The 25882-nt window shown below is 43.3% G+C and overlaps 1 protein-coding gene across 1 annotated transcript in view; it reads left to right on the top strand.

The window, feature by feature from the left end:
- Positions 1 to 25315, top strand: part of RALGAPA2 (Ral GTPase activating protein catalytic subunit alpha 2) — a 207574-nt gene extending 182259 nt beyond the window's left edge. Inside the window, exons 35-37 of the mRNA XM_065893630.1 lie at positions 875 to 1030; positions 6554 to 6712; positions 25163 to 25315. Of these exons, the coding sequence (XP_065749702.1) occupies positions 875 to 1030; positions 6554 to 6712; positions 25163 to 25315 (468 nt within the window). The remainder of the gene's footprint in view (positions 1 to 874; positions 1031 to 6553; positions 6713 to 25162) is intronic.
- Positions 25316 to 25882: the final 567 nt, after the last annotated feature.

Below are 25882 nucleotides of genomic sequence, written 5' to 3'. Positions count from 1 at the left end.
GCCCAACCGTACATTTCTTAACTAGAGTTTTAAGAAAAGATTAGACCATTAATTCAGTGTATGTATTGATTGTCTTTAGCACAGAAGAAATTCTTCCATTTCTTTTTCTTTTTCCAATTGTGTTACCACAGGTGCTTTACTGAAAGAATAGTAGTTTATGAAAAGTAAAAAAACAAAAAAAGAAAATACCAAAATGGAATCTAAGCACTGACTAAGTGAACATTCACACATAGCTTGAAAAAGAATTATAACTCAGAGACTTTTGGCAGTGGTATAAATTGGAACAACCCTTTTGAAAGGCAGTTTAGGAATGGCTGTTAAGTTTGGAAACTTTTGTACCCCTTGACCTGAAACACTGCTTTGAATGCTCCTTCTGGTTTGAGAAAGCAGAAAATCCCACAAATCCAGCAATAGGGGAGCTCCGTGTGTGTCTATACATATATACATATTTATGTATAGGAGGGGATAAAGTTGGAGAAATATGCACCAAACTTTTTTTTGTTTTCTTTTGTTTTGGGTTTTTTTTTTTTTTGCAGTACGCGGGCCTGTCACTGTTGTGGCCTCTCCCGTTGCGGAGCACAGACTCCGGACACGCAGGCCCAGTGGCCATGGCCCATGGGCCCAGCCGCTCCACGGCACGTGGGATCCTCCCAGACCGGGGCACAAACCCACGTCCCCTGCATTGGCAGGCGGACCCCCAACCACTGCACCACCAGGGAAGCCCAATGTCATCTAACTTTGTGTTACGTTTGCTTATAATCAGAAAACTATAAAAATGAACATACTTAGATTTTTTAAAAACTCTGCATTCCTGCTAAGTGAATAAGAACGGCTCCCGTTTGACCTCCACTTCTTTCCCTCGTGCCTGTGTCAGGTGGACCTCTCAACCCACTGCGGGTTCATGGGCGGACTTCAACGCAACGGCAGCACGGGCCAGACTGCCCCCTACTATGCTACCTCGACCGTGGAAGTGATTTTCCACGTTTCAACTCGGATGCCATCAGACTCAGATGATTCGCTCACCAAAAAGGTAAAGGGCCTCCTTGGGGACCATGCTTGGGGGCCCCGGTTTGTAGGTGAGGCACACCTGGGACAGAGTGAAGGCCATGGCCTGATGTACATGGAGACTGGTTTCCTTTGGATGTGACCTTGGGGTCGCTCTCCTCAAGCTACACTTGTCATGAGTCTGAAATATCCAGCTTGGCACAAACTAGGTAAAGAAATGCATGAAAAGCAATCAGTCGTTTAAGTCTTAAATCCTGAGATTAAGATTTAGGAAAAGGAAAGGTCTTAAATGTTGTTAACTTTGGATCTTCTCTCACATGACTATTAACTGAGAGAAAATGATGCTGTCAACCTCTCGGGTTGGCCAAGGTCATCTGACGTAAGGACCCTGTACTGATGGGGTCAGAGAAAGCAGGCGCCCCCCAACCAGAGCTGCTGGGGGGCAGCTTAGCAAACGACTGTCAAAATGGCAAGCGCAGGTGCGCTGCTGCCTGGCTGCCCTCCTCTCGGGCTCCCACCTCTTGTTCTCCAGAGTTCAAAGGAAACCTCCTCCACCTCTGAGAAAGCTCTGCAGGGTTCCCCCTATGCTTTCTAACCTGCAGGATGTCCACCTCAGGTAACTTGCAGGAAGTGAGGGACATCCTAAGAGAAGAGGACTTTTTACTCTGGGGAGAAAGCCTAGGAATCTGACCCACGTCTCTGTTTGCAGATGAGAACATCTGGGCCTCGCCTGCTGGTGGGGGGCAGAGCCCGGAATCCCTACCTCACACCCACTCTCTTCCTGCAACGATGCCAGGAACCTAGGGCAGTAACTGGTGGGTGGAAAACAGACCATTCCCATGCCTGATGGGCGATGGCAGGGGGGCGGGGGGGCGGGGGGGCGGGGGCGTCTAGCATGGTGGCTGTAGCCAGGGTTCAAGCGTGTCTCAAGGTACCTCACCAGCCTGTGCCTCAGTTTTCCGATCTATTAAATGAGATTAAAAACACAGCCCACGTCCCAGGGTTGCTGGGCAGTAGGTGAACAATGCCTGTGAAATGGCTGAGCGTGGTGCTGGTAGCATCCCTTCCCGTCAGCCCCCGTTGTTGCTGACCAGTCTGATGGACTCTTTCCTCCTGGCCTGTTAGGCAGGTGATTGATACTGGCCAGAGGGCCTCACTGCACCTGCCTCATTTCTCTCCTCCGTGGTTTTGCTCTTTCATCACTGCAGCCACGGACGTCTGGACCATGTACACAGTGGGCAGCGGAGCTAGTGGGATCTGAGAAGTTGGGTCACAGCATGAGCAGATCCCTGTCACAGCGACCAAGGGTATCGGATGGACAGAGCATGACAGGCTTTCACTCGGTGGCCACGTGCTGGCTCCCGAGGGCCTGGGGAGCTGCCTCCACATCTTAGGTTTTGGTGGCGGCGGTGTTCTTAGCGAAGGGGACTCTGCCCACAGGGATGCCACCTCAGATTACCAAGACCCTAGGCAAGACTCACACCTCCTTTTTATTGGCTGTACCTTGTAAATCACTGCTACTCTGCAAATGTGTCACCATATTCTCTGATTTTCATATGACTGAAAACTATTTTGTTAAAAGACAGCTTCATATTTTAAAAATTATTTCCTGAGTAGGATTGTCTTTTTTTTTTTTTTTTTTTGAGAAAAGACAGTGTTTTCTTGATAAAACACCATGTTATGAATACTTTTTCAGGGCTTGGCCAGGTTGTAAGGTTCCCTACTGTCATAATCAAAACGCAGCTGATATCTTTTGCAGCTCCAAGACTTAGCATCATTAGTGACAAATTCTCTCTGTCAGGACGTGTCACAGCTCAACTAAAAATCAGTCACAGGAAAAGCAGCCCCACAGTTCCTTGACTTATTCTGACTAAATTGCCCCTAACAGCTTAAAAATGAGCTGCAAAATTCTAAAGTGATGCATGCTCTCCCCTGCCCCCATCATGGGGGCACTTTTTCAACCCTGCAATCTGGTTGTAACCCCATACTGAACTTTTGATCCTTCACTGCAGAAATTTGTTAGCTCCAGCTAGATTAGATTTTTCACAGCTAATCTAACTGCTGTAGGGGTTTGCAGAGTGGGGACAGAGCTGTGCTATTGGATTTGTCCAATTCATTTGACTCCAGGACTATAATTGCACTTATGTCTTACAAGGCTTTTATAGCCCCAGGCTGCCCGGCCACATAAAAAACAAATTGGCAGTGATACAGTGTGAGTGGATGGGATGAAAGGCCCACATTATCAGACTGCGGGCAGCACTGTTCTGGCAGGAAGTTTCTTGGTTAATTTACAAATAAAACTTAGATTTTAGGATGGGCACACTGTCAGCTGAACAATGGGGATGTCAGGCCTGCCTGTTACTTAGTTCAAAGTAGCAGCCGGGCCCACTGAGGAGCAGGAATTCTTCAATCACACAGACGACTCCTTCTGGAGCCAGCTGGCGCCGTAATGCAATTAGTCGGGAAAGGAGGTCAGCCCATTAGGTGTGTCCCAGGGCCAGTGTCACAGTGCGCGCCGCCTGGCAGCGATGGGCAGAAAGGCCCGGGCAGAGGGACTGCAAAACTCTGTCAGGATGAGAAGTGGCAGCACACGAGCTGATCTCTTAAGGCTTAAGCCCTGGGCGCTCGTTCCGAGCCTCTTGTGCGTTTGAAGTAGTAGCTGGCATGAAGGACGGCTGCGTCCAGATGACACACGACTCTGGTCAACGTGACTTGTGTGCACGGGTTTCTCACTTGAGGGCCTGTCGTCAGAATTCTCCAAAACTCACAAAACAACGTCTCCGTGATGAAACCCCCTTTAAATCGAGTGACACTTGGAAGCTTCCAGAGTATTTCCGTGTGTTCTGACGTGGTTGACACTTTGGCCGGGTTGATCTTACTTGTTTTACCTGCCTGTGTTCTTGTCGTGGGCAGAAGAGGGTGTGTCCTTGCTCTTTGCTCAACGACCGACCGGTCCGTGGCCTCAGCTCTTAGTTCTGTGCGTTGCCTAATTAAACTGACTCGTGCGGAGGTCTGAGGCACGTGACCCTGAAAGCAGCTTTCAGATGATGAATCTCGTGTTATCACCACCTGCAGAATCACCACACTGGGAGGGTGGGCCCATTCCTGTGATAACGTCCTCCCTTGCCCCCCGTCCTGAGGATATAGTTGCAAACAGAATTGGGAGAGACTTCATTGGGTTATGTAATTGAGTTACCTAATTTAGAAAAGGGAGGGTAACTGCAACATTTCAATAGTCACCGTATTACCTCAGAGCTAATGCCTTGCAACTTACACGTCTGGCCGGGGAGCTGTCCCAGGTTCTGGGGTGCTGGCCTGTGGCGGGACAGCCACACAGGAAGGCTGTTCCGTAGGTGTGTTGGTCCCATTCAGAAGTTCATGCCAGCCCTGCATCAAGGGGCACAAAACTACCCAGGAGGTTGGCTCTCTCTGCGGGGCGAGGAGGGTGGGTTTGCACCCTGGGGCGGCCCCGGCTCTCACAGTCCCCTTCTGCTGCTCTAAATTCCTCCCAAAGTTTCCATCTGAAACTACTCCTATTTCCCTCAAAAACATGCCTTTATTGTGCTGCTGGTAAGCTGCTACCACGTGTTTGACTCCAAAAGGATTGAATTTCAGGAGTGCGTTGTGAACTCCTTGCATGCTTTATTGAAAAGGAAAAAGAAAGAAAAATGGAAACAGAGAAAGAGAGAGATAGATGCCTAGTGTTACTGTGAAAATCTGGGGTCTTCTTTTTTAACTATTTATGTAACGGGTTGGTACACCTTTTGCCTGCGACCCTTTTAGTGTTTGTATGTAAGAGAGGAGGAGAAGGAACAAGACATGTACTGGGTGATTTTGCATTTAGAAAGCTGTAGACGCCGTTGAAGTTTTCTGCACTGCCGTGCCTCATGCTCAACGCCCGCAGTGGCATGTGTCGCAGAGCCCAGGTTCAGACTCAGCTGAATAGAGCGCCTCACCTAGGAGCCACCTGAGCTCGCACCTCACCGTAGGTGCAGAGGTACAGTGGTCCCCAGAGGTGTGACAGAGGGAGGGAGAAGCAGGCATTGCAGCAAACCAGCCTCCTTTGTGACCTTGTAAACAGAAAGGAGGCCTATTGGGGTGATCTCAGGTTTTCCCTTTGTGGTCAGAGAGTCTATAAAGAAATTGTATTTATATTAAAGTGTTTTAAATACATAGTACTTCAGAGCATCCTTTTTTATACTTTAAGACAAAACCAAAGCATTAGCTTTGACATAACATCTCTGCTGTACTAAAGTGCCTCCGAATTTAGTCACTTTTAGGATTCACCTGTTAAATAAGCTAGGAAGCAGGACACACTGTCATGGTGGTAGATGGCCTCCTTCTGCAGTGTGTGCAGGGCCGGGACCTCACATCCTTAGGAGGCGTCCAAGGGCCTTCACCAGTCAGCCTCTGTGGGTTTAGGACTTCAATTTCAGCCAGCATTTTAACCTTTACAATCGAGTTTGCTTGAGTCACACTGCCAGGCCTGCCCAGATGACCTCACCTGCACTTTCTCCAGCCTGGGACACGCAGTCACTGTGCCGGAGCTTTGTCGAGGGTGTTCTTGCATTGGACCCAGCTGGGCCCTGAGGGATGCTCACAGGTTCCCTTCCTTGGAGGCATGGGAAGCCCTTCTCGAGAGGCCAGGAGTCTCAGACTTGTTTTTGGACCACGAGACCTCTTGTGTATAAAGTGACACACGAGAGGGCTGGGGGAGTTGAGCTGTGACAGCGCAGTTGCCCTGGCTACAGCTTAGATGGCCATGGGCAGTGGAGGCCAGGTGGGTCAGAAGCCCCAGCCAGCTTCCAGGCCGCCCTGCCTCCTACACCGTGGCAGGGGTGTGCCCCGCCTTCCTGAGCCCCCTCCCCTCCTTATCAGACAACATAAAGATAACGTGGCCTACCTCAGAGAGTTCGTGGAAAGACTGAACAAAATGTGTGTGTGAAGACTTTCTCTACAGTAAGGCACTCTTCAAATGCTAGGTACTAGTGCTTGGTATTAGTCTCTTATGAAATGTAAGTAACACATTAGTTTCTTAACAAAGGTAGTGTTATACATACTTAATGGTTTGTCATAAATCTAGTTTTTGTGCCTTTGGTAAGGACTGTATTATAATGGCTTCTGTTCTCTTACACTCATCTCCTGTTTTCTTTACTAACCATTGAATTCAGAGCCTAATGAAGCTCTACAGTAATACGGAATAAAAGTCTCGCACCGTCCACTGTGTAGAAACATGCTCAGCCACATACTGCGTAAGGCTTTGCTACAGGAGTAAAATTAAATTTTTAACAAATCCTGGAAAAGGTCTTGTACCTGCGATGCTTACATGCCTCTCTCTCGGTTCCAATGTGTTTCATAGCAGGGCGAGCTGTGTTTTTTTCGTGTACCTGCGCTTTTTTAAAATCCCCACAGAAGGCATCGGTGTTGTAGCCTTTTTTGGTGGTGAATTATTTTTGCCTCTGTGTATAATAATTCAATTTGTAAGCCACGACCCCTCCTAAAGTGCTGTTATCGCTCTGATTAATAAGGAGCCAATTTGCCGTTGCAGCTCCGTCACTTGGGGAATGACGAGGTCCACATCATCTGGTCTGAACACTCCCGGGACTACCGCAGGGGGATCATCCCCACCGCCTTCGGAGACGTTTCAATCATCATCTACCCCATGAAGAATCACATGTTCTTTATCGCGATAACGAAGAAACCCGAGGTACGTTTTCACCGCGTTATTCTTCTGGCTCGTACAGGCGTTTGCCGTATGATTCACTGTTACTGAAAAACAGTGATACCAGTATGCTAAAGGGGCCACTTTACATGTATGTGAATTACACATGCTAAATAGGAATTAAATATGAATTGGGATTTTCAAAGAATCTTTCATCAGGAGCACAGAATTCTGTATTTTATTACTGAGACTCTGAAAATTATAATGTAAAGACACATATCATTTTTTAAATGTTTTTAATTTTTAAGATTTTATAATTTAAAGAAATTGTCATTTAGAACTTGGGGCATGTTGATTAATAACAATAAGAGTTGAATGAGCCCCTTGTCACACCTAGCATTTTGTGGGTAGCTGTGGGTACGGGATCCAGCCTTGCCTCTGCCGCTGCTAACGGGGGTCAGTCCTGAAGGATCGTGGAAAAGTCCTAAAGAGCTGGGCCTCCATGGCTCGGCCCATGTCGGGGCTTCTAACAATGGACGTGCCTTGCCACCCGTCAGTTCAGCCGGGTCCATTGGCATCGATCATGGGAACAGCCGGAACCATCCAGGGCCTGAGTGCCGGGACCTGGATTGGCTTCCGTTTCTGTCTTTGCCCTGCCTTTAGTGGTGGTTTAACAGTGCTTGATAACAGTGACTTGATTTTATTTGCAACTACTAATACAAGGTGAGTTTTTGGGGTTTTTTTTTTTTAGTTTTTTAATTAGACATTTAGTGTATTAAGTCTCTCATTCTCAAGAAAATGACTTCGTGTGTTTCAGCTTGATATTAAATACAACCTTCATTTCCATTCCAAATTGTCCTCCTGCAGGAGCTAAAAGTTACTGTTCTAAATACTCGCTATTTTTAAGCTTTAAAAATAGTAGGTAAAGATTTCCTGGGATTTATAACCTAATCTAAAGTGTTCAAGTTGTGAGGATTAAACGAGCTAAGAAATGGAAGGTGCTTCAAACAGTGCCTGGTCCAGAGGAAAAGCTACTTAAGTGTTAATGATAATAATAATAATTTTATTATTATTATTGCTATTATTTTTTTTGTCATTGTTACTACCATGAAAATAGAATAAATAATGACAGTGCTAGTCAACTCCTGAACTCAGAAAAGCCCCTACTCTGGCTGGTGAGAAGCCTGACATAAAGGGAACCCTCTTTTCTATTCAGGGAGCAAAGATGCCAAAGTTCTTCGTGTTAAATATTTGCGTTATCTTTGGTTCAAGTCTCTGTGCGTGCGAAGTGTTCACGTTTGTATAAGAAAATGGCTCTTAGTGCTAATAACATTTGCGTGTGTCCATGAAGGACATTAATTTAAAAAATTAAACTGAAAATTTTAATATTAGACAACCAATAAATTCAGTATCCTGTAGCTTTCAAAACTGGAGAATGTGTTTCTTTAATATTTAGTATGGATTAACTGGCTTTATTAGTTCATTTTCAACACGGCCCTCTAAAATGTCATTTAATGTCCTAAAAATGTCACTTTTATTTTTATAGTAAATTAAGAACATAAAAGGCATTTGAGTTCACTTCATAGTGTCAGAGTGATTTTTGAAAAGGTATTATAATGCATGAAAACAAGTTTCTTTAAAAAATGTGTACGTTTTATAAATTTGGCTGTAAATTCTGACAAGATGAATCGAGCAAATCGTTTTCTTAATATTTCAATTCAAAAAGCCTAAAGGGAAGAAGAGAATAATGGCCAACTGGAAATTTAGTGTTATCCCCACATTTAAAGGACAAACCATTACAATGTAATAAAATTAATCCAGACATTTCCAGGGCAAGTGTGGCTGACCTTTTGTTCACCAACCACTGACCCCAGGGTGAATGCGAGAGGCTTGTGGAGGGAAAGTCTGTTTGTTTGGCTTCGGTCCCTGGTATTTAAATTGCATTCCCTAATCAAATGAAAAGGCTGTCCTCTCTATCAGGTTACAGAATCCATGGCAACATTTGGCCTTTTATATCCATAATGTTAGCCTTTTTGTTCGCATCTAAGTAGAGACACCTGGAGCAATGTTAACATTAACTGATTTAGCATTAATAGCTTCATTATATAAGAATTTCTGATCAGATAGCTGTTACTTTTGTTATATTGCTTCAGCTTGTATTGTTGTCATTTTTTATCTCCCTGCTTGGCAACCAGGCAATGATTTGCAAATTTTTTTTGTCTTGATTAATTAAGCAATATAATTATCAGTAACCACGATGCAGCCTTTGCTCAACAAAGCTTCAGAGAGAAAACAATGGTAAGTCTGTTAGTATGAATGCATTCCACGCGTCCCAGATGCATGAGGATATTATGAACAATGAGGGGAAAGGCCGCCTGGGAGCGGGGACAAAGGGTGCCACGCAGACTCGACACACTGCGCATACCGCCAGGGACGCGCCGCGGGCTCCCGGGGACACAGACGCCTCGTTAGATTACAGCTAGTCAGCAGAGATTAATTCTCAGCCATTTGGTGCAATAATTTACCCATTCCCCAGTATTTTAACCAGAGCGCCTTACCACGGAAGGGAAGGCTTTGTACTTGAAAGGTTTATTTAACCTTGCCTACTTTTAGGGATCGCCACCAAAATCAGTATTTTTGCTTAGAAATTGTCATGACGCAGCTGTTTGAAGTTGAGGAAGCTCCTTCTCGGGAGGGCAGGCTGTGCACGAGTTTCCAAAATGATAGGTAGCATCAGAGCTGTCTGTGGAGGACCTGTATCTTTTATCTGAACGTGGTGTGACTTCGTGGTCTGAGTACACTTTACCAGCCTCTGGGTAGCCATACTTCTCTAAGAATAATTTTAATCCTTCTTTAGGAGGGAAAAAAAAAAAAAACAAACCTCATCAGTACACAAAAGTCCTGCTCACTGGATAGAGTCATGCATATTCAAATTGTACTTTCATTCACTGGGCCTCATTAATAGCCTGTGTAATAATGTGAGGCTGTTTGTAATACAAGCTCACAGACAGCACTGCTTCCAAGGCCTTTGAAATTTAACATATTTCGCTTTTTCATCCATACACCTCCCTTAAATATACAAATTATGTGCCTGGCAGAATCCGCCTCCTCTTCATAATACAGCCTTTGCAAAATGGTATGTCGAAGGACCACGGCTGTGTTCGTGTCAGGCAGGCATCTGAGAGGGTCTGCTCCCTTCTTGAGCTTTTCATTGAACTTTTTAAAAGATACATTTAAAAAAAATCAGTGTGCTGAGCAATGTAATACCATTGTTAGGTTACTTTCAAGATAAGTCTGTCTCCATAAGTGTGGATACCGTAGCCTTTGGTCACGGAAAAGAAATGTGCTGTTGTCAGACTTGTGGTTTTTCCTACTTGTATTACTAAGTCAGTAGTCAGAGAAGACGTACACGTGGGGCAGAACGTGAGTGATATGCAGGGTTTGTTAAAGCGCCCAGTTTGTCCTGCAGAAAAGTGATTCATAAAGCCTCCAAACTGCAGGAGGTACCCGTGTTACTTTCCTTCTTCCAGTAATTGGAAACACTATGGGTACTCAGCACATTGGCTTGTATGAATTCGTGAAGGTACGTTTTAGCATTTTTCTCATGTTTCTCTCCAGGCACATGAGTGACTGGCTGGTGACTATCTGACCAAAGGGTAGATGAGCAGAAGAAGCCTTGACCAGGAGCAGTTAAGACAAGAGGAAGCTGTGGGAAAGCATCCTCTTTGTCACCCCAACCAGTGTCCATTTTGTAAATGAAAAACATGTTAACATCCTCTAGACTCTCCTTACTTGGCCTTGGTAGTTATGGGCCTGGGAGGAAAACAGGTGATGATTCAGTCCTTTCTAAGAAGCACAGGCAGGAGAGAGTAATAGGATAGGAGCTGGGGACCCCAAAGTTCCAGTTCCTGTGCTGCCACAGTGGGGGGTGTCTTGGGCAAGTCTCTTAATGTCTTTGGACCTTAACTTCCTCAGGTGTAACATTCAGGTTGGGGACCAGGGTGTCTACAGTCCTTCCGGGGATTCTAAGCACCCTTTAAAGAGGATGGGCCCTCCTTGGGTCCTCGTGATCCTAGATGCCCATCCTTTCCCCAAGTTGCCCTGAAGCTGCCGTTGAGGTAGTTTCTGGCTCCCTTGCAGGCTCAGCAGCTGTTGTGTGTGTGTGTGTCTCCAGAATGACACCTAGCCCAGGACCTTTCCCTGGAGTAAGTGCTCAAAATGCTAGTTAGGGCTGATGCACCAGAAGCCACAAGAGCATCTGCACATGTGAGGCCAAGAGGAGCCAGTGTTGGCACCTGTGTTTGGAAGGAAATCTTTTCCTAACGTGGCTTTATTATAAAGGGAATGTGTTTGACTGCAACATGGTTATGTAAATTTCCTCTTATTTCAAATGTTCAATTTTCTTATTTATCTCAACCCCAACCAAATAACCTTTTTGAGATTAAGTCATACATTTTTAAATACTTTGGGACATTCTTAGGGAAAGTAAGTTGTTAGTTTTTGAATATGTAAAGAATCATCTATTTTGAAAAGATAACTGAGAATACTGAATGACCAGAATTCACTAAATATGTTATTAAGTGGATTACTGCAATATGTTCTGTTTTGGTAATTTATTATTATCGTTATTGGGAGTTTTTAAAGTAGAGGAATGACACTGGGAACTTTGTGAAAAGGCAGCTGTCATTTGCAGATGTTATATCAAAATCAAATTTCTTCTCTAATTCATGGCCACTCCTAATCTGAGGAATTCCCTGGGTACAAGAGATCTATATTATTCCTTTTGTCCAGTTTTGAAAGACTATCTGAGTCACCCACAAACAGTTGCCAAAGAATAATAAGGAACATTTATTTATAAGATAAGCCTCAGTACAGATGGAAAAACATCTATAGCCTATTATTAACTCATAGCTCCTGTTTTATCTTTCACAACAATTTGGCTATTAAGAATTCCTTCTCAATTGATTTTCCTCAAAAGTTGCCATTGTTTTCCCTTTTTCTCAGTTGGTCTTTGATAATACATCTTCCTGCTTTTGCCTTATCCTCCTCCTTTGGCCAGAGCCAGCCTGTGTAAATGTATCCTGAGTGGCCAGTGGAAGAGCCCGCTTTGTGTCAGAAAGTAGGACAGTTCTCATCCTCTGCCCCAAGTAACCTCAGCAGGAAAGGCCTTCGGGCCCACGATGCCCGTTCTCTGACCCCTCGGCAGACACGCATGTGCCTTTCAAATCTCCTGCACGCGGCTGCACACACCCTCGGCCAAAGCTGTGCAAGGCAGGCTGGGGTGTCAGGAGTGTAGAGAACTCCTCCGTAAGCAGGACACAGGCCCACCGCCCCCAGAACAAGAGGCGTACTTTCTGTGCTGTACTTGAAGTTCATTAGTTTGTTGTTTGCTGTAGTTGGGTTTTTTGTTGTCTAGTTTTCTTCATGAATTCTTTTATCACAGCTCCATCTCACTGATTACAGGACTGCTTTTCAGGGTTAGGGTTAGGATTAGGGTTAGGGACCTCATGACAGGTCCGTGGAGCACTTCTCCCCCACACCTCACCATGGCATCAGCCAGACTTTTGTATAGTAACAGGAAACAACCAAAAGAGCTGCACATCTGAGACCTTATCCATGAAGTCTCTAGAGAAACCCAGACACAACAGGGGAGTCAAAAAACGGAGGCATCCAAGGAAGCTTTAGCCTCTGACACCTTCATCTACAACTTCAGCAAACCATAAACACAGCCTAGCTCCTAGCCAGACAAACATAAAGCCTTACACTAAGGGCCTATTTACTTCAGTTCCTTTTACCTGATATATCATGTCCAGCTTTCAACAAAAAAATTACAAGGCATACTAAAAGGCAAAACAACCCCCACAGTTTGAAGAGACAGAGCAAGCATCAAAACCAGACTCAGATATGGCAAAGATTTTGAAATGATCAAATCAGGAATTTAAAAGAACTATGATTAATATGCTAAAGGCTCTAATAGAAAAAATGGACAACATGCAAGAAGAGATGAGTAATGGAAGCAGAGAGATACAAACTCCAAGAAAGAATTAAAAGGAAATGCTAGAAATCAAAAACACTGTAGCAGAAATGAAGAATGCCTTTGATGGGTTCACCAATAAACTGGACGGGTGAGGAAAGGAACTGTGAGCTTGAAGACATGTCAATAGGAATATCAAAACTGAAATGCAAAGGGAAAAAATGATAAGAAAACTGAACAGAGCATTCAAGACCTGTGGGATAATTATAAAGTGTTATATACCCCTAATGGGAATACTAGAAGGAAAAGAAAGAGAAAGAAACAGAAGAAATATTTGAAATTATAACTTAAAGATATTTTTATATAACATGTATTTTAATATATAATTATAATATGTGAAAAATTTCTTAGTTGATGACAGATACCAAACCACAGATCCAGGAAGTGTAGACAACACCCAGGAGGATAATACCAAAGTATCTACACCTAGACATATCACATTCAAACTGCACGTTGCAGACTGAATGTTTGTGTCCCCCCACCACCCCCCAGAATTCATATTTTGAAATCTAACCGTCAGTGTGATGGTATTTAGGGGTAGGGGTAGAGAGGTGATTAGGTCATAAGGGTGGGGCCCTCAGGAGTAGAATTGGTGACCTTATAAAAGAGGCCCCAGAGAGCTCCCTTACCCCTTACTGCATGTGAGAACACAGAGAGAAGACAGCCATCCATGTACCAGCCATCTTCTGACGTCTTGTTCTGGGATTTTCCAGCCTCCAGAACTGTGAGAAATAAATTTCTGTTGTTTATAAGCCAGCCAGTCTATAGTACTTTGTTGAAGCAGCCCAAACAGACACTACCAAAAATCAAAAACAATGGGAAAATCTTAAAAGAAGCCAGAGGGAAAAAATTAACAACTATAGAGGTTCAAGGATAGGTATTACATTGGACTTCTAGCCAGAAATCATTCAAGTTAGAAGCAAGTGAAGTAAAATATTTCACGTGTTGAAAGAAAAAAACCACCAGCATGGAATTCTGTATTCTTCAAAAGTGAAAGAAGAAATGAAGACTTTCTCAAACAAAAATTAGGAAATTTGTAGCCAGTAGACCTGCCTTGCAAGAAATATTACAATAAGTTCATCAAAAAGGGAGAATGTTACAGAACAGAAACACAGATCTACTTTAAAAAGGAAGAGCTTTGGGCCTTCCCTGGTGGCACAGTGGTTGAGAGTCTGCCTGCCGATGCAGGGGACGTGGGTTCATGCCCCGGTCCGGGAAGATCCCACATGCCGCGGAGCGACTGGGGCCGTGAGCCATGGCCGCTGAGCCTACGCGTCCAGAGCCTGTGCTCCATAACGGGAGAGGCCACAACAGTGAGAGGCCCGCGTACCACAAAAAAAAAAAAAAAAAAAAAAGAGCTTTAGAGAAGGAATAAATGAAGGTAAAATGAAATGTTTTATTTTCTTATTCTTAATTGATCTAACAAATAACATTTTGTTCCAAACAATAATAGCAACAATGTATTCAGTGATTATAACTTATGAATAAGTAATGAATGACAGCAGTGTTATAAGGATGGGGGGGAAGAACTAGAAATATTCTGTTATATGGTACTTGTACTACCTGTGAAGCAGTAAGTGTTATTTGAAAGAGGACTTGGATTAGTTATAAATGTATATGTCAAACTCAAGGGCAAACACTAAAAGAAGTAAAATGTATATAAAATATATACACACACACACGTATGTGCATGTCTGGAGGACAGGGCCATGCCTCCCCCTCCACATCCCACCCTGGACCATGGAGCACATGAGAAGTGCTTGGAATTTAACACATTTTAACTTTTTATAAAGTTTTCAGTCTGTGGACTTCTCAGTCTTTCTGACAGATAACGTAACTGATATTTCTTTTTTCCAACGGAAAACTTGTTATACTTAAATGCAATTTTTTAACCGATGTATATGTCACCCACTTTGGCATCTCAGGCACAAATGCAGGGCCAGAATACACCCTCTCAGTTCAGAAGTTCATATCATGGGATCGTGAGCTTCCCAGAGGGGGAAACTGGCAGGTCCTGGAATCCTAGACACGGCGGGTAGAAGCGCCCTGAGAAACCACCAGTTCTGACCTCACTCACGCCCAGATGACCCTGTGAGGGTCAGCCTGTCTGTGCAGCCAGCATCCCTGGTGCCTACAGCCCTGTGAATAACCACGCCCAGAAATCACTCCTTTCCCTTCGGCCTCTCATTTTGGCCCTTCGTTATTTCCAGTCTGGCACTTGATTCTCTCATTGTTCATTATAACTTTTTGGTTGTTTTAGGTTGACTTTGGGGATCTGGTCAGAAACGTGAGAAACTGTGTTGTTTGCAATTTTCATGAAATGCCCCCAAATAGGTTCTCTTCTCCTCGGTTCATAGGCAGGATTTGGGGCAAGGCACATGGTGTCCCCGGTGGTGGGGCTGCTCCGCCCTGGTGCCTTGGTTGGTAGACGTGAAGGCCTGCCCCTCAATGTGAGCCTTGTAGGACCACATCTCCAGGGATGGCCCCCGTCCCCATGGGTGATGAGGCGGTTCTGGCTTCGGGGTAGGTAACCAGACGGCTTCTCTGGGGGAATGGGCGTCTCCCCGCATGCCTAGTCGCCCGTGTGTAGGAGCTCTTTTCTTCCGTGTCTTTCCTTCCTGACCCCTTATTATAACATTATTTTCCAGCTCACAAAGTTCTGTTCATAGAGATTGTGGTCATTATTGCCATTACTCTTCACTTCACAGGCCCTTGCTTTACTCCCATCTTTTTGTAATGTGGCTTTTCCCTCCGAGAATAAAAACATGCATTCTTCCCTGCCTGACTTCTGCGTTTGGTTCCTGACCACTTAGTTTGCAAAGACCAACTCCAGGTTAGCTCTGTGGCCTCTACCAGGTTGTTATCTCCTAGCGACACGCACAGACTTGAAGAGCACGCTTTCATCGTGGCCTTTTCATCTCATGAATAAACGTAGAAAATTTACCTGGGGCTCTGTGTTGCCTGCATTTGGTTTCCCAGGACATTAGGTGGGTGGAGAGGCTGCAGGTGGGCAAATATAGCAGCAAGGAGTTGTGAAAACGAGCTGGTTATTTCTGCTGGGCGTTCACGGAGTCCGCTGTCAGCTGGGTCCCCCGGCTGTTCTTCAGTATTTTCCTGTATCTCTCAGTGATTCTGATGTGCCATGCATTTCCCAAGGTACCAATTCCAGAGCTTTTCAGTCTTCTCAAGTCCACAGTCTAGGCTTCCCTCCTGCCTTCCCTCCTTTAGTGCCCAACCTCAGACTTACCCAGGAAGCCCCTCGGCAGCAGCGTGCAGGCTGTTGCCCGGTTCTGTCGACACCCTTGCTCTTTATTTATCTGTAACCTTTTAGGCATGTCTGTTCACACAACACCAACTAATGCTCAGCTGGATTAACACCTCCTGACGTACGCGGTGCGGAAGCTGCCTTAGCAAAAGAGCCAGTGCCCCCTCACCCTTTCCTTCCCGTCTTACACTGTTTGCCTGGGCTGTACCTCCCCTCCCACCACCAGTCTCTGCTGACGCCCACGGTCATGACCGCCTCCTACATGAAGGTTTCCGAGGCTTCTCTCAGCTAGAAGAGGACTCTCTCTGGCTACAGAACGTTATGTCTGTACTCACCCTAAAGCTCTTTTTTTCTCTTCATCTTTTTGCCTTCTTGAATACTTACTTTTATCTTCCGTGCAAACTGCCTGTGGACAAGAGCCATGACTTATTTTTCTGTATTCCTCTATAGCCCTCAAAGCAGGCAAATACGTAACTATGAAACATGTTACGTATGTTTCTATGAAACTATGAAATCTGATCTCCCTGCCCCTTTCAGCCTAGAAAGATTCTGTGTACTCTTCAGAAGTTTCAGGCAAAATTTGAGAGTCCTCTGATTATCCATTTTTTCCAAAAATTATCTTCTGATATTTAGAAAACATATTTATACATATACAGAGATTAAAATATTTGGAAATAAACATTCTCCTTCTCAGAAACATACCTTATATTTCTTTTAAAGTTTTCACCCTTATCTCAAAAGTATATGATTCTTCTACATTCTCTCTCATTAGGACAGTACTGTTTGCACCACACTTATTAATATAGCATTTGAACCTTTCAGCCAGTCTGTGAGGGCAGTAGGGCAGACCACACTGCCCCTGGGCTCCAAATACGTCCACAGTTGGTGCAAGTGTAGCAAACTTGGTTTCCGGGCAGCCAAACCAAGTCCAGAATTTGAATCCCAGTAGCGTCCATCTCTTTCTGAGTAGAAGAGTGTTAGTTGTCACACCTGTGAGCAGAGGCTTATTAATGAAGGACTGTGTACACTTTACAGGCATATGTGCGGAATCCTAGACCTTTGATTAAGTCACCCACCTTTTACGTGAGAAAAGCAGTGTCGAAGAGCTGGGCACAAAAATCGTGGCCATATCTTTGTTATGAACAGATGCCTTTAGTTTTTAAAAAGGGAGGCATAACAGACCAAACTGGGTAAGTCACACCACCCAGACTCTGCATTTACAGCTTCCAGCACAGCCTGGGGCTCAGCAGGCCTGGATCTCGAGGCGGTGTTCCAGTTCTGGAAGCTAGAGGTCATCCATGAGGAACTGGAACAGACCTCAGTTGTTGATTATCCAAAATGTCTCGACTGAGTCCTTGAAAGATTAATTCCCACAAATCAAATGGAGATTTCCAATCACTTTGTGTGTCCCAAGGATTCTCCCTTGTCCTTTCTCCAGCAACTGGGTGCATCCCTGTGCTGTCAGGCTGCACAGAGTTGCAGCAGGAACTTCTCTGCAGATGCGAGTCTTCTCTGCTTTCACGGGATCTGGCCAAGAGAGCCTGGCTGTGAAAGTGCCTTGGACTAGACCCGGGCCTGATGAGGAGAAAATCCTTGGGGCTGTACTTTCTAGCTTTGTGCTTCCTCTCACAGCTGTTCTTCCTTTCAACGCGGAGCACATGAGAGGGGCTCCATATGCATCTCCTAATTTGCAGCTGGAAAGGAAATCTAGTTTGTCAGCAGTCTTGGAAAATCTTATTAATCTCCAGGATTTGGTCATCATGCAGAAGCTTTAGTTGGTTGTGAATATACATGCTCAACAGGGACGAAGTGATGGATTGAGGTTATGATTAGGCCTAATACTTGATGTAGTCTTCCAGTAAATTTCCCGTTGGGCGTGGGAGCAGGACGGGGTGCGCAGGAGATTCCCTTTTCCCCGTCCCCATTGTGTAGCAGAGCCACTCACCCAGGCCACCCCAGAACTCCCTGTACTACCTTGCTGTCCAGTGATCTGGGGAGCCTGATAACCAGGGGCAGTTTCCCCTTCCAACTGAGGGGAACCACAGTGCCTTCTTCTGGTAGGGTTGCTGCTCCCTTCCATATTAAAAACTAACATCAGAGACCAGCATTGTAGGAGCAAAAGAAAAAACTTACGTGTGGGTCAGGAGGAGTAAAGGGAGCAGTACTCTCCTTCCCCCGCTATACCTAGATGTGAGTATTCTGAATATGGAAGAAAGGCCACCATGTATTGGTTCCTGGTTCCAAGGACATACCGTATCCTATAAGTCAGTATCCCACCCTCACATGGCAGTATGTCCCAGTGAGCATGGGAAATGAGTTTTCAACAATCTTCCTGCATGTAGGCCCCTCCACTCAGCTCCACTGGGTCCAGTGGACCTCTGTCACACTGTCTTGCTTCCTACAGCTTATGGTGTAACTTGCTATAAAATGAGGCCAGCCCCTACCCTGTTCTCCCTCAAGAATGTCTTAGCTTTTCCTGGCCTCTCTGATTCCCATATACATTTTAGAATCAGCTCATCAGATATGGTGTGTTGAATCCACAGATCAGTCTGGGATGGGAAATAACAAATGCTGAGTCTTCTAGTCCATGGACAGATACATCCTTCCATTTATTATATTCAGACTACTGGAACATCTCTCAGTGAAGTTTTACAGATTTCTGTATACTTTCCTTGTTAGATCTATTCCTGTGGACTTCATATTTTTATGCAGTTGTAAATAGTATCTCTTCATTTCATTTTCTAATCATTGGTTGCTGGTAGATAGAAATGCAGTAGGATTTTTCTGTTTATGCTGTGTCCATTGACCTTGATAAACCCTCTTACGAATTTGGAGCGTTTTCTGTAGATTCTTTTGGAGATTCTGTGAATATAATCGTGTCATCTGAAATAATGACCGTTTTGCCTCTTCATTTCTAATTCATAATCTCCTATTTCTATTTCGTGCATTACTGTATTGGCAAGGATCTCCAGCACAGATGTTGACAGATGTGATCAAGGGGACACTCTTCTCTTTTACATACATAAAGCTTTTAATGTTTTACCCTTAAGTTTAGTGGTTTCTGTAGGGTTTAGTAGATATTCTTTAACAGATTAAGGAAGTTCCCGTCTATTCCAAGATGGCTAAGAATTTTTTTTATCATAAATGAATTTTGAATTTTATGAAACATCGTTTTCAACATCTGTTGAGGTGATCCTCTGACTTTTCTCATTTCTACTACTAATGTCGTTAAGTATATAGATTGATTTTTAATGAAAACCCACACATATTCCTGGGATATACTCAACTTGGTCATGATGTTTTATTATTCTTTTGCACGTTATTGAATTGGTTGGCTAGAATTTTGCCAGGATTTTTGCATGCATGTTCATGAGTGAGATTGGCTCCTGATTTGTTATTAAGACTACACTAGCCTAATAAAAGGAATGGGTTTGGTTTCCCTTTTCCTATACACTGGAATTGTCTCTAAAATAATAATTTGTTCTTTAAAGGTTTTGTAAAATTTGCCAGTAAAGCTATCTGGGATGGCTTTTCCTCTTTAAAATAGTTTTTTTTCACTGTGATTCAATTACTTTAAAGCTTATAGAATTATGGTTTTTATATATCATCTTGTATCTATATTAGCTAAGTTGTATGTTACTGGAAATTTAGCAATTTCGTCTAAATTTCCAAATGAATAGGCATAAAAAGCTATACACATTTTCTAAGCATCTGTGGTCGTGTCCCCCTTTTATTTTTAATATTATTTACTTGTACTTTCTTCTTTTCTTGATTCATCTTGCCAAAGACCTATCAATTAATTGTATTAGACTTTTTTCAAAGAACCAGCTTTTGATCTTGGTTATTCTCTCTATTGTGTTTCTATTTCATTAATGCCTAGTTTTGCCTTTTTTTTCTTTCCCTTTACTCTTCGAGTTTATTTTATTCTTTTGGCTTTCCAATATTTCTTGAGATGGATGCCTGTCTCATTCAGTTGCAGCCTTTATTCTTTCTAATATAAGCATTTAATCCTACACATTTCCTCTGAGTACTGTTTCAACATGTAAGTTATAATATCCACTATTTTCATTATTATTCAGCTTAACATATTTTAAAATATTCATTTCAGTATTTTTGTTGGCCCCTGAGTTATTTTGAAGTATTTCTTCATTTCTAAACATAGAGATTTGTTCTGGTTTTCCTTTTGCTGTGGATTTTTAACTAATAGCTCTTTGGGCACAAAATACGGATCGTATGAGTTCAACCCCTTGACATTTTTTGAGACTTGCTCTGTGACCTAGAACAGGGCCCAGCTAACTTTTTCTTTAAAGGACCAGGTAGTAAACATTTTAGGGTTTGTTGCCCATGCAGTGTCTGTCACAGCTGCTCGGTTCTGCCATTGCTGTGTGAAAGCAGACACAGGTGAAGAGGGTGGCCATGTTCCAGTAAGACTGTATTTTGGGCTGATTTTGAGTTTCATATCACAAAATATTTTTTTCCAACCATTTGAAAAAGTAAAAACCATTCTTAAGTTTGCAGGCCATTCAAAAAAGGCACCAGGCTGGAATTAGGCCCCACGGGCTATATCCTTGGCCTAGAATATGATCAATCTAAAAAAAAAATTCTGCGCATGCTTGAAGAGAATATGTCTTCTGCAGCTGTATTTTGTATGTATCCATTAGGATGAGTTTGTCAGTTGTGTTGTTGGAATCATCTATATTCTTACTTGTCTTTTAAAAAATATTTTCTTTGAAATGTAACATAAAGAAAAGGGCACACATTGTAAATGCACAGCTTGGTGAATGTCTTCAAAGCAGACGATTTATTTATTTTGGCCACGTCGTGCAGCATGTGGAACTTCCTCAACCAGGGATCGAACCCACGTCCCCTGCATTGGGAGCATGGAGGCTTAACCAATGGACCACCAGGGAAGCCCCTCAAAGTAGACAATTTAATACTACCCAGATGTAAACACAGGATATTACCAACCCCCAGAAATCACCAATCCTCCCCAAAAGTGGCCACTATTCTGATTTCTGTCAACGTTGATTAGTTCTACCTGCTTTTGAATAGTATTATATAGCATGAACTTCTTTGTGTCTGTTTCTTTCACTCAGCATTATATTGGGGCATTCCCATGATGTTATAGATTTGTTCCTTTCATTACTGTGGACTATTCTTTTGAGTCAACATGCCACAAATTTTGATTCATGCTCTTGTTGATGATCATTTAGGATATATCCACTTTGGTTGAATATGTGTGGCTTGCCTTTTCACTTTCATGATGAGCAGAATTTTTTAAATTTTTATTGTCCAATTTATTTTTTTCTTTCATGATTGGTACTTTTATTTTTTATTTTTTGGGGCTGCGCCGGGTCTTAGTTGCACCATGTGGGACCTTTTAGTTGCGGTCTGCGGACTTCTTAGTTGCAGCATGTGGGATCTAGTTCCCCGACCAGGGATCGAACCTGGGCCCCCTGCATTGGGAGCACAGAGTGTTACCCACCGGACCACCAGGGAAGTCCCTGGTTGGTACCTTTTGTACCCTAAAAAATCCTTGCCTCACCTAAGGTTGCAAAGATTTTTTCATGTTTCCTTCTAGAAACTTTGTGGTTTTAGCTTTAATATTTCAACCTAGAATCCATCTCAGTTTTGTGTGTAGTATGAGGTAGAGGTCAAGGTTCACTTTTCAATATGTCTATGCAGTTGTTTCATTGTCTTTATTGAAACAGACTTTCCTTCCCCATAAAATTGGTATGTTGCCTTTATCGCAAATCAATTATCATATATGTGTGATTCTGTTCTTGGACTCTATATTTTGTTCTGTTGATATATTTGTCTAACCTGATTCCAATATTATGTTATAGTCATTATTATAGTTTTATAGTATTTCTTGAAATCAGGTAATATGTCTTATTATTATTGTCTTGGCTAATCTATGTATTTTCATTTCCATGTAAATTTAAAATCAGCTTGTCCATATCTATAACAGCAGCTTGCTGGAATTTTTATTTGTTTTGTACTGAATCTATAATTCAGTTTCAGAAGACTTGACATTTTTATAATATGGAAACTTCCAATCGATGAACATTGTACATCTTTCTGTTTGTTTTGGTTGCCTTTAATTTATCTCAGTAATGTTTGGTAGTTTTAAGTATAGTTGTTTTGCATATCTTTTGTCAAGTTTATTTCCAGGTATTTGACATTTTTGATGCCATTATGAATAGTATTTTTAAATGTCATTTTCCAATTATTGGTTGCTAACATTCAAAAATACAATTATTTGGAGGATATATTGTACACAGTGACCTTTCACAATTCACTTAATTAGTTCTAGTTAAAGTCCTTTGGATTTCTCATGGACATAATCATGTTACCTGTGAATAAAAATTACTTTACTTCTTTCTAATCTTTATGCTCCTTTCGTTTTTCTTCCTCTCTTTTATTTTTCTTTGTTGTACTGACTAGGACCTTTAAAAATGTTGTTGACTAAAAGGGGTGAGGGTAGACATCCTTGCCTTTTCAAGTCTTTAGGTAGAAAACATTTATTGCTTTACCATGAATTATGCCATAATTTTTTTTTCCCTCAAAGCTTTCATCAAATTGAGGAAGTTCCCTTCTATTCCCAGTTTGCTGGGAATTACTTTTTTTTATCATGAATGAGAGTTGAATTTTATCTATGCTTTTCGTGTTTCTATTAAGAAGGTCATATGGTTTTTCTTCTTTATTCTACTAATGTAGTAAATTGCATTGATGGATTTATGGATATTGAACCAACCTTGGGTTTTTTTTATGGAAAGTACCCTTTGGCCAAGATACAGTGTCCTTTTTATATATTGCTGGATTTAATTGGCTAAAAATTTGTAAAGGGTTCTTGCATTTTTGTTGAAGGATATTATCAGTGCATAGTTTTCTTGTGTCAGCTCCTCATGTCAGTTCCTACGGGCAAAGATAGTCCTTCATTCACTGTGTATGCCAAGCCCCTCCCCCAATTCTAACCACAGAAAAGGTGTTCTACAGATAAATAGTCTTTGACATGAGTCAAAAGACCTAGGCTGGAGACCCACATTTATTAGTTTATTTAAATTATTTCAAATATTAATGAATTTTACTCATTTGCATTCCAGCCGTGTACCAGGGTCAGTGCTGCTCATTGGAGGTTTTCCTCCTCCACATGCAGCCACTCCTCAGCGTTATTTGATAATTCTTCCTCATGTCTCTAACCTCTAAACATTGGAGGGCTACAGGATGTAGTTCTTGAACCTCTTTTCTTGATCATCTGAATACCCAGCCTGGGCTATGGCCATACCACCCTGTACGTGCCCTATCTTGTCTGAACGTCCAGCCTCATGGCTGTGAGCACCAGTGTCAGATCTTACAAATCTCCAGCCTGAGCCTCCCGCTTGGCTTCCCACTCGATGTGTCCACTGCCGCCCTCGAGCATCACCACTGGGCAGTTAAAAGACATCTCAAGCTTAGCACGTCTAACACTGAGCTCATGGCCCTCCCTGCCAGTCTTTCAGGACAAGGTGGCTCCAACCTTCCGGTCATCAGGCCACACCATGGCATCATCCATGCCTCTGTTACTCTCCCGCTTCATTAGTAATTCTCTGCAAATCCTCTCAGCTCTACCTCCCCACTTCCCCTGCTACCACTGGCATCCAAGCCAGCATCACCCCTCGCCTGGATCACACAGTAGTTCCCTAACTGGTTTCCATAATGCTCACTCTTCGCAGTTTTCCCAACCTAGCAGCCAGAGCAATACCTTTAAAGTGCAGGTTTGGGACTTCCCTGGTGGTCCAGTGGTTAGGACTCCACGCGTTCACAGCCAAGGGCGTGGGTTCGATCCCTGGTCGGGGAACTAAGGTCTCGTAAGCTGTGCAGCGTGACCAAAAAAAAAAAAAAAAGGAGGTTAGATCATAAATCCCTCACTTCCTAAACCCTCCAGAAGGCATTTGCCTCACTCAGAGCGGAAATCCAGATCTATAAAATTCCCCTCACAGCCCCTCTTATTACCTGTCTGACTTTATCTCCTTCCATGCTTTCTCTCGCTCACTCAACTTCAGCACCGTGGCTTCCTTACTGTTGCTGAAACATACGGATTCGGCTCCCACCCAGGGCATCGTACTTGCTGTTGCCCTGCCTGGGATGCTCTCCCGTCAGCCGTCCTCGAAGCTTGAGGTCACCCCTCCCTCTGTCTAGTCCTCTGCTTGCAGCGCCCCCGGCTGTGCGACCTCTAACTGGAGGACCCCCCCACCCAAGAAAGAGCCCTGTTGCTCTTCCCTGCTTTCTTTTTCACCTTAGCACTTTACTACCTGACATATTACATATTTTATGTATTTAAACTGTTTATTCTCTGAAACCTCCAATAAATTCTAAGCTCAATGAAATCAGGAATTTTTTTTGTTATTTGCTGCTGTGTCCCCAGTCAATAAAACAGTGTCTGTCACATAATAAATATTTTTGAATAAATGAATAAGCAAGTGATAGGAATAAATACAAGAGTTATAAGGAAGACCCAGTCCTTGACCACGTGGAGCTGCCAATCTCCATAGTAGTGAATGGATTAGATGAAATTCTAATGAAAAAAACAAACAAACAGTGAGAGAGAGAAAAAAGAAATCCAAAAAAGACAGGCAACAAAACCTTGTGGGTGGCCCAGGCATGAAGGAAAGCCGAGTCTCTATTAAAGAAGTAGAAGGAAATGTGGATAATGCAGTGTCTCGGAAGCAGAGGGAAAGAAGGTTCAAGAAGGAGAAGGACCTTGTGGGGACAGTTGTCATCTCCTTTAAGAGTTAACATGCATCGGGATTCATGCAAAAATATTGCCAGTTCCAAAACCGGTTTCAGAAGGTTGCCAGGCTAGGGGTGTACAGTGAGGCCTGGCTGCATAATCCACACAGTGGAGATACTTAGAAAGAACAATGCCACTCCCGTGAATGACAACGCGAGAAGGAAAAGAAGAACTTGGTGACAATCTGTCATGAGACGTTTAGCCAAAGAGTTCGCCATAGAGGAGCGTCGTGGAACAGTCCTGCTTGGCTTGATCCGAAAGCCCTGGAACTGGGTCCAGGTCTAGCATCCAGTCTGTGGGTGGCAGCCTGTGCAGTTGTGACAGGTCCGAGACATCAAGCAGCTGTTCTCATGTCTTTGGTTTGACTTTTACTGGTTTTTTTTTTTTAAAATTAAGTGGTTTTGTTTTGTCTTGAATCAACAGGTTCCGTTTTTTGGGCCCCTGTTTGATGGAGCAATCGTGAGTGGGCAGCTCCTGCCAAGCCTTATCTGTGCCACTTGCATCAACGCCAGCAGGGCCGTGAAGTGCCTCATCCCCCTCTACCAGAGCTTGTATCTTTTTGCGCTAAGTGTGTAATGTATTAACCATCCCAGCATCCAGCTTCCAGGCACCTTCTCGTGAGAGGTAAGTCTTAACAACTGGGTGGAAGAGGGAAGAGGGAATTTTTTTCAATCTGGGTGGAAGAAAACTATGATTTTCATACCATTCCTTAGTTTATATTAAATATAATAATTTTGTGCTACATCAAACTTAGAAGAGTTGATTTTCATAATCAAGTCACATATGTTTATGCTAAGAAGTGGTGCCTATGACAAGATGCTCATTCCTCCTGGGGTATTTCTCCCCAAGTTCGGTCTCCTCCTCCCTTCCTGTTTGCTGCAGTCTGTTGTGTGTAAGGTGGGGTGCTGAGAAAATGCAACGGGGTCACTCCACGTGCCTACCAGAAACGACACTAATTAATCAAAGAACGTGGCAAGTGCCACCAGAGAAGCACAAATGGTGTTCCAGGAGGTCGGGGGCGGGGAACATTGCGTCTGGTCGGGAGGACAGGGAAAGACACCCTCAACAAAGTTGTAGTTGAACTCATCAGTAAGAATGGCTGGAATTCCTTTTGTCATTTTCCCAAATCATTAATATCTCCTT

This window comes from Phocoena phocoena, chromosome 15 (assembly GCF_963924675.1).
Source record: "Phocoena phocoena chromosome 15, mPhoPho1.1, whole genome shotgun sequence".
Taxonomy (NCBI): Eukaryota; Metazoa; Chordata; class Mammalia; order Artiodactyla; family Phocoenidae; genus Phocoena; species Phocoena phocoena.
Note: the sequence above shows the minus strand (reverse complement) of the source record. Positions and strands in the feature narration are given on the sequence as shown.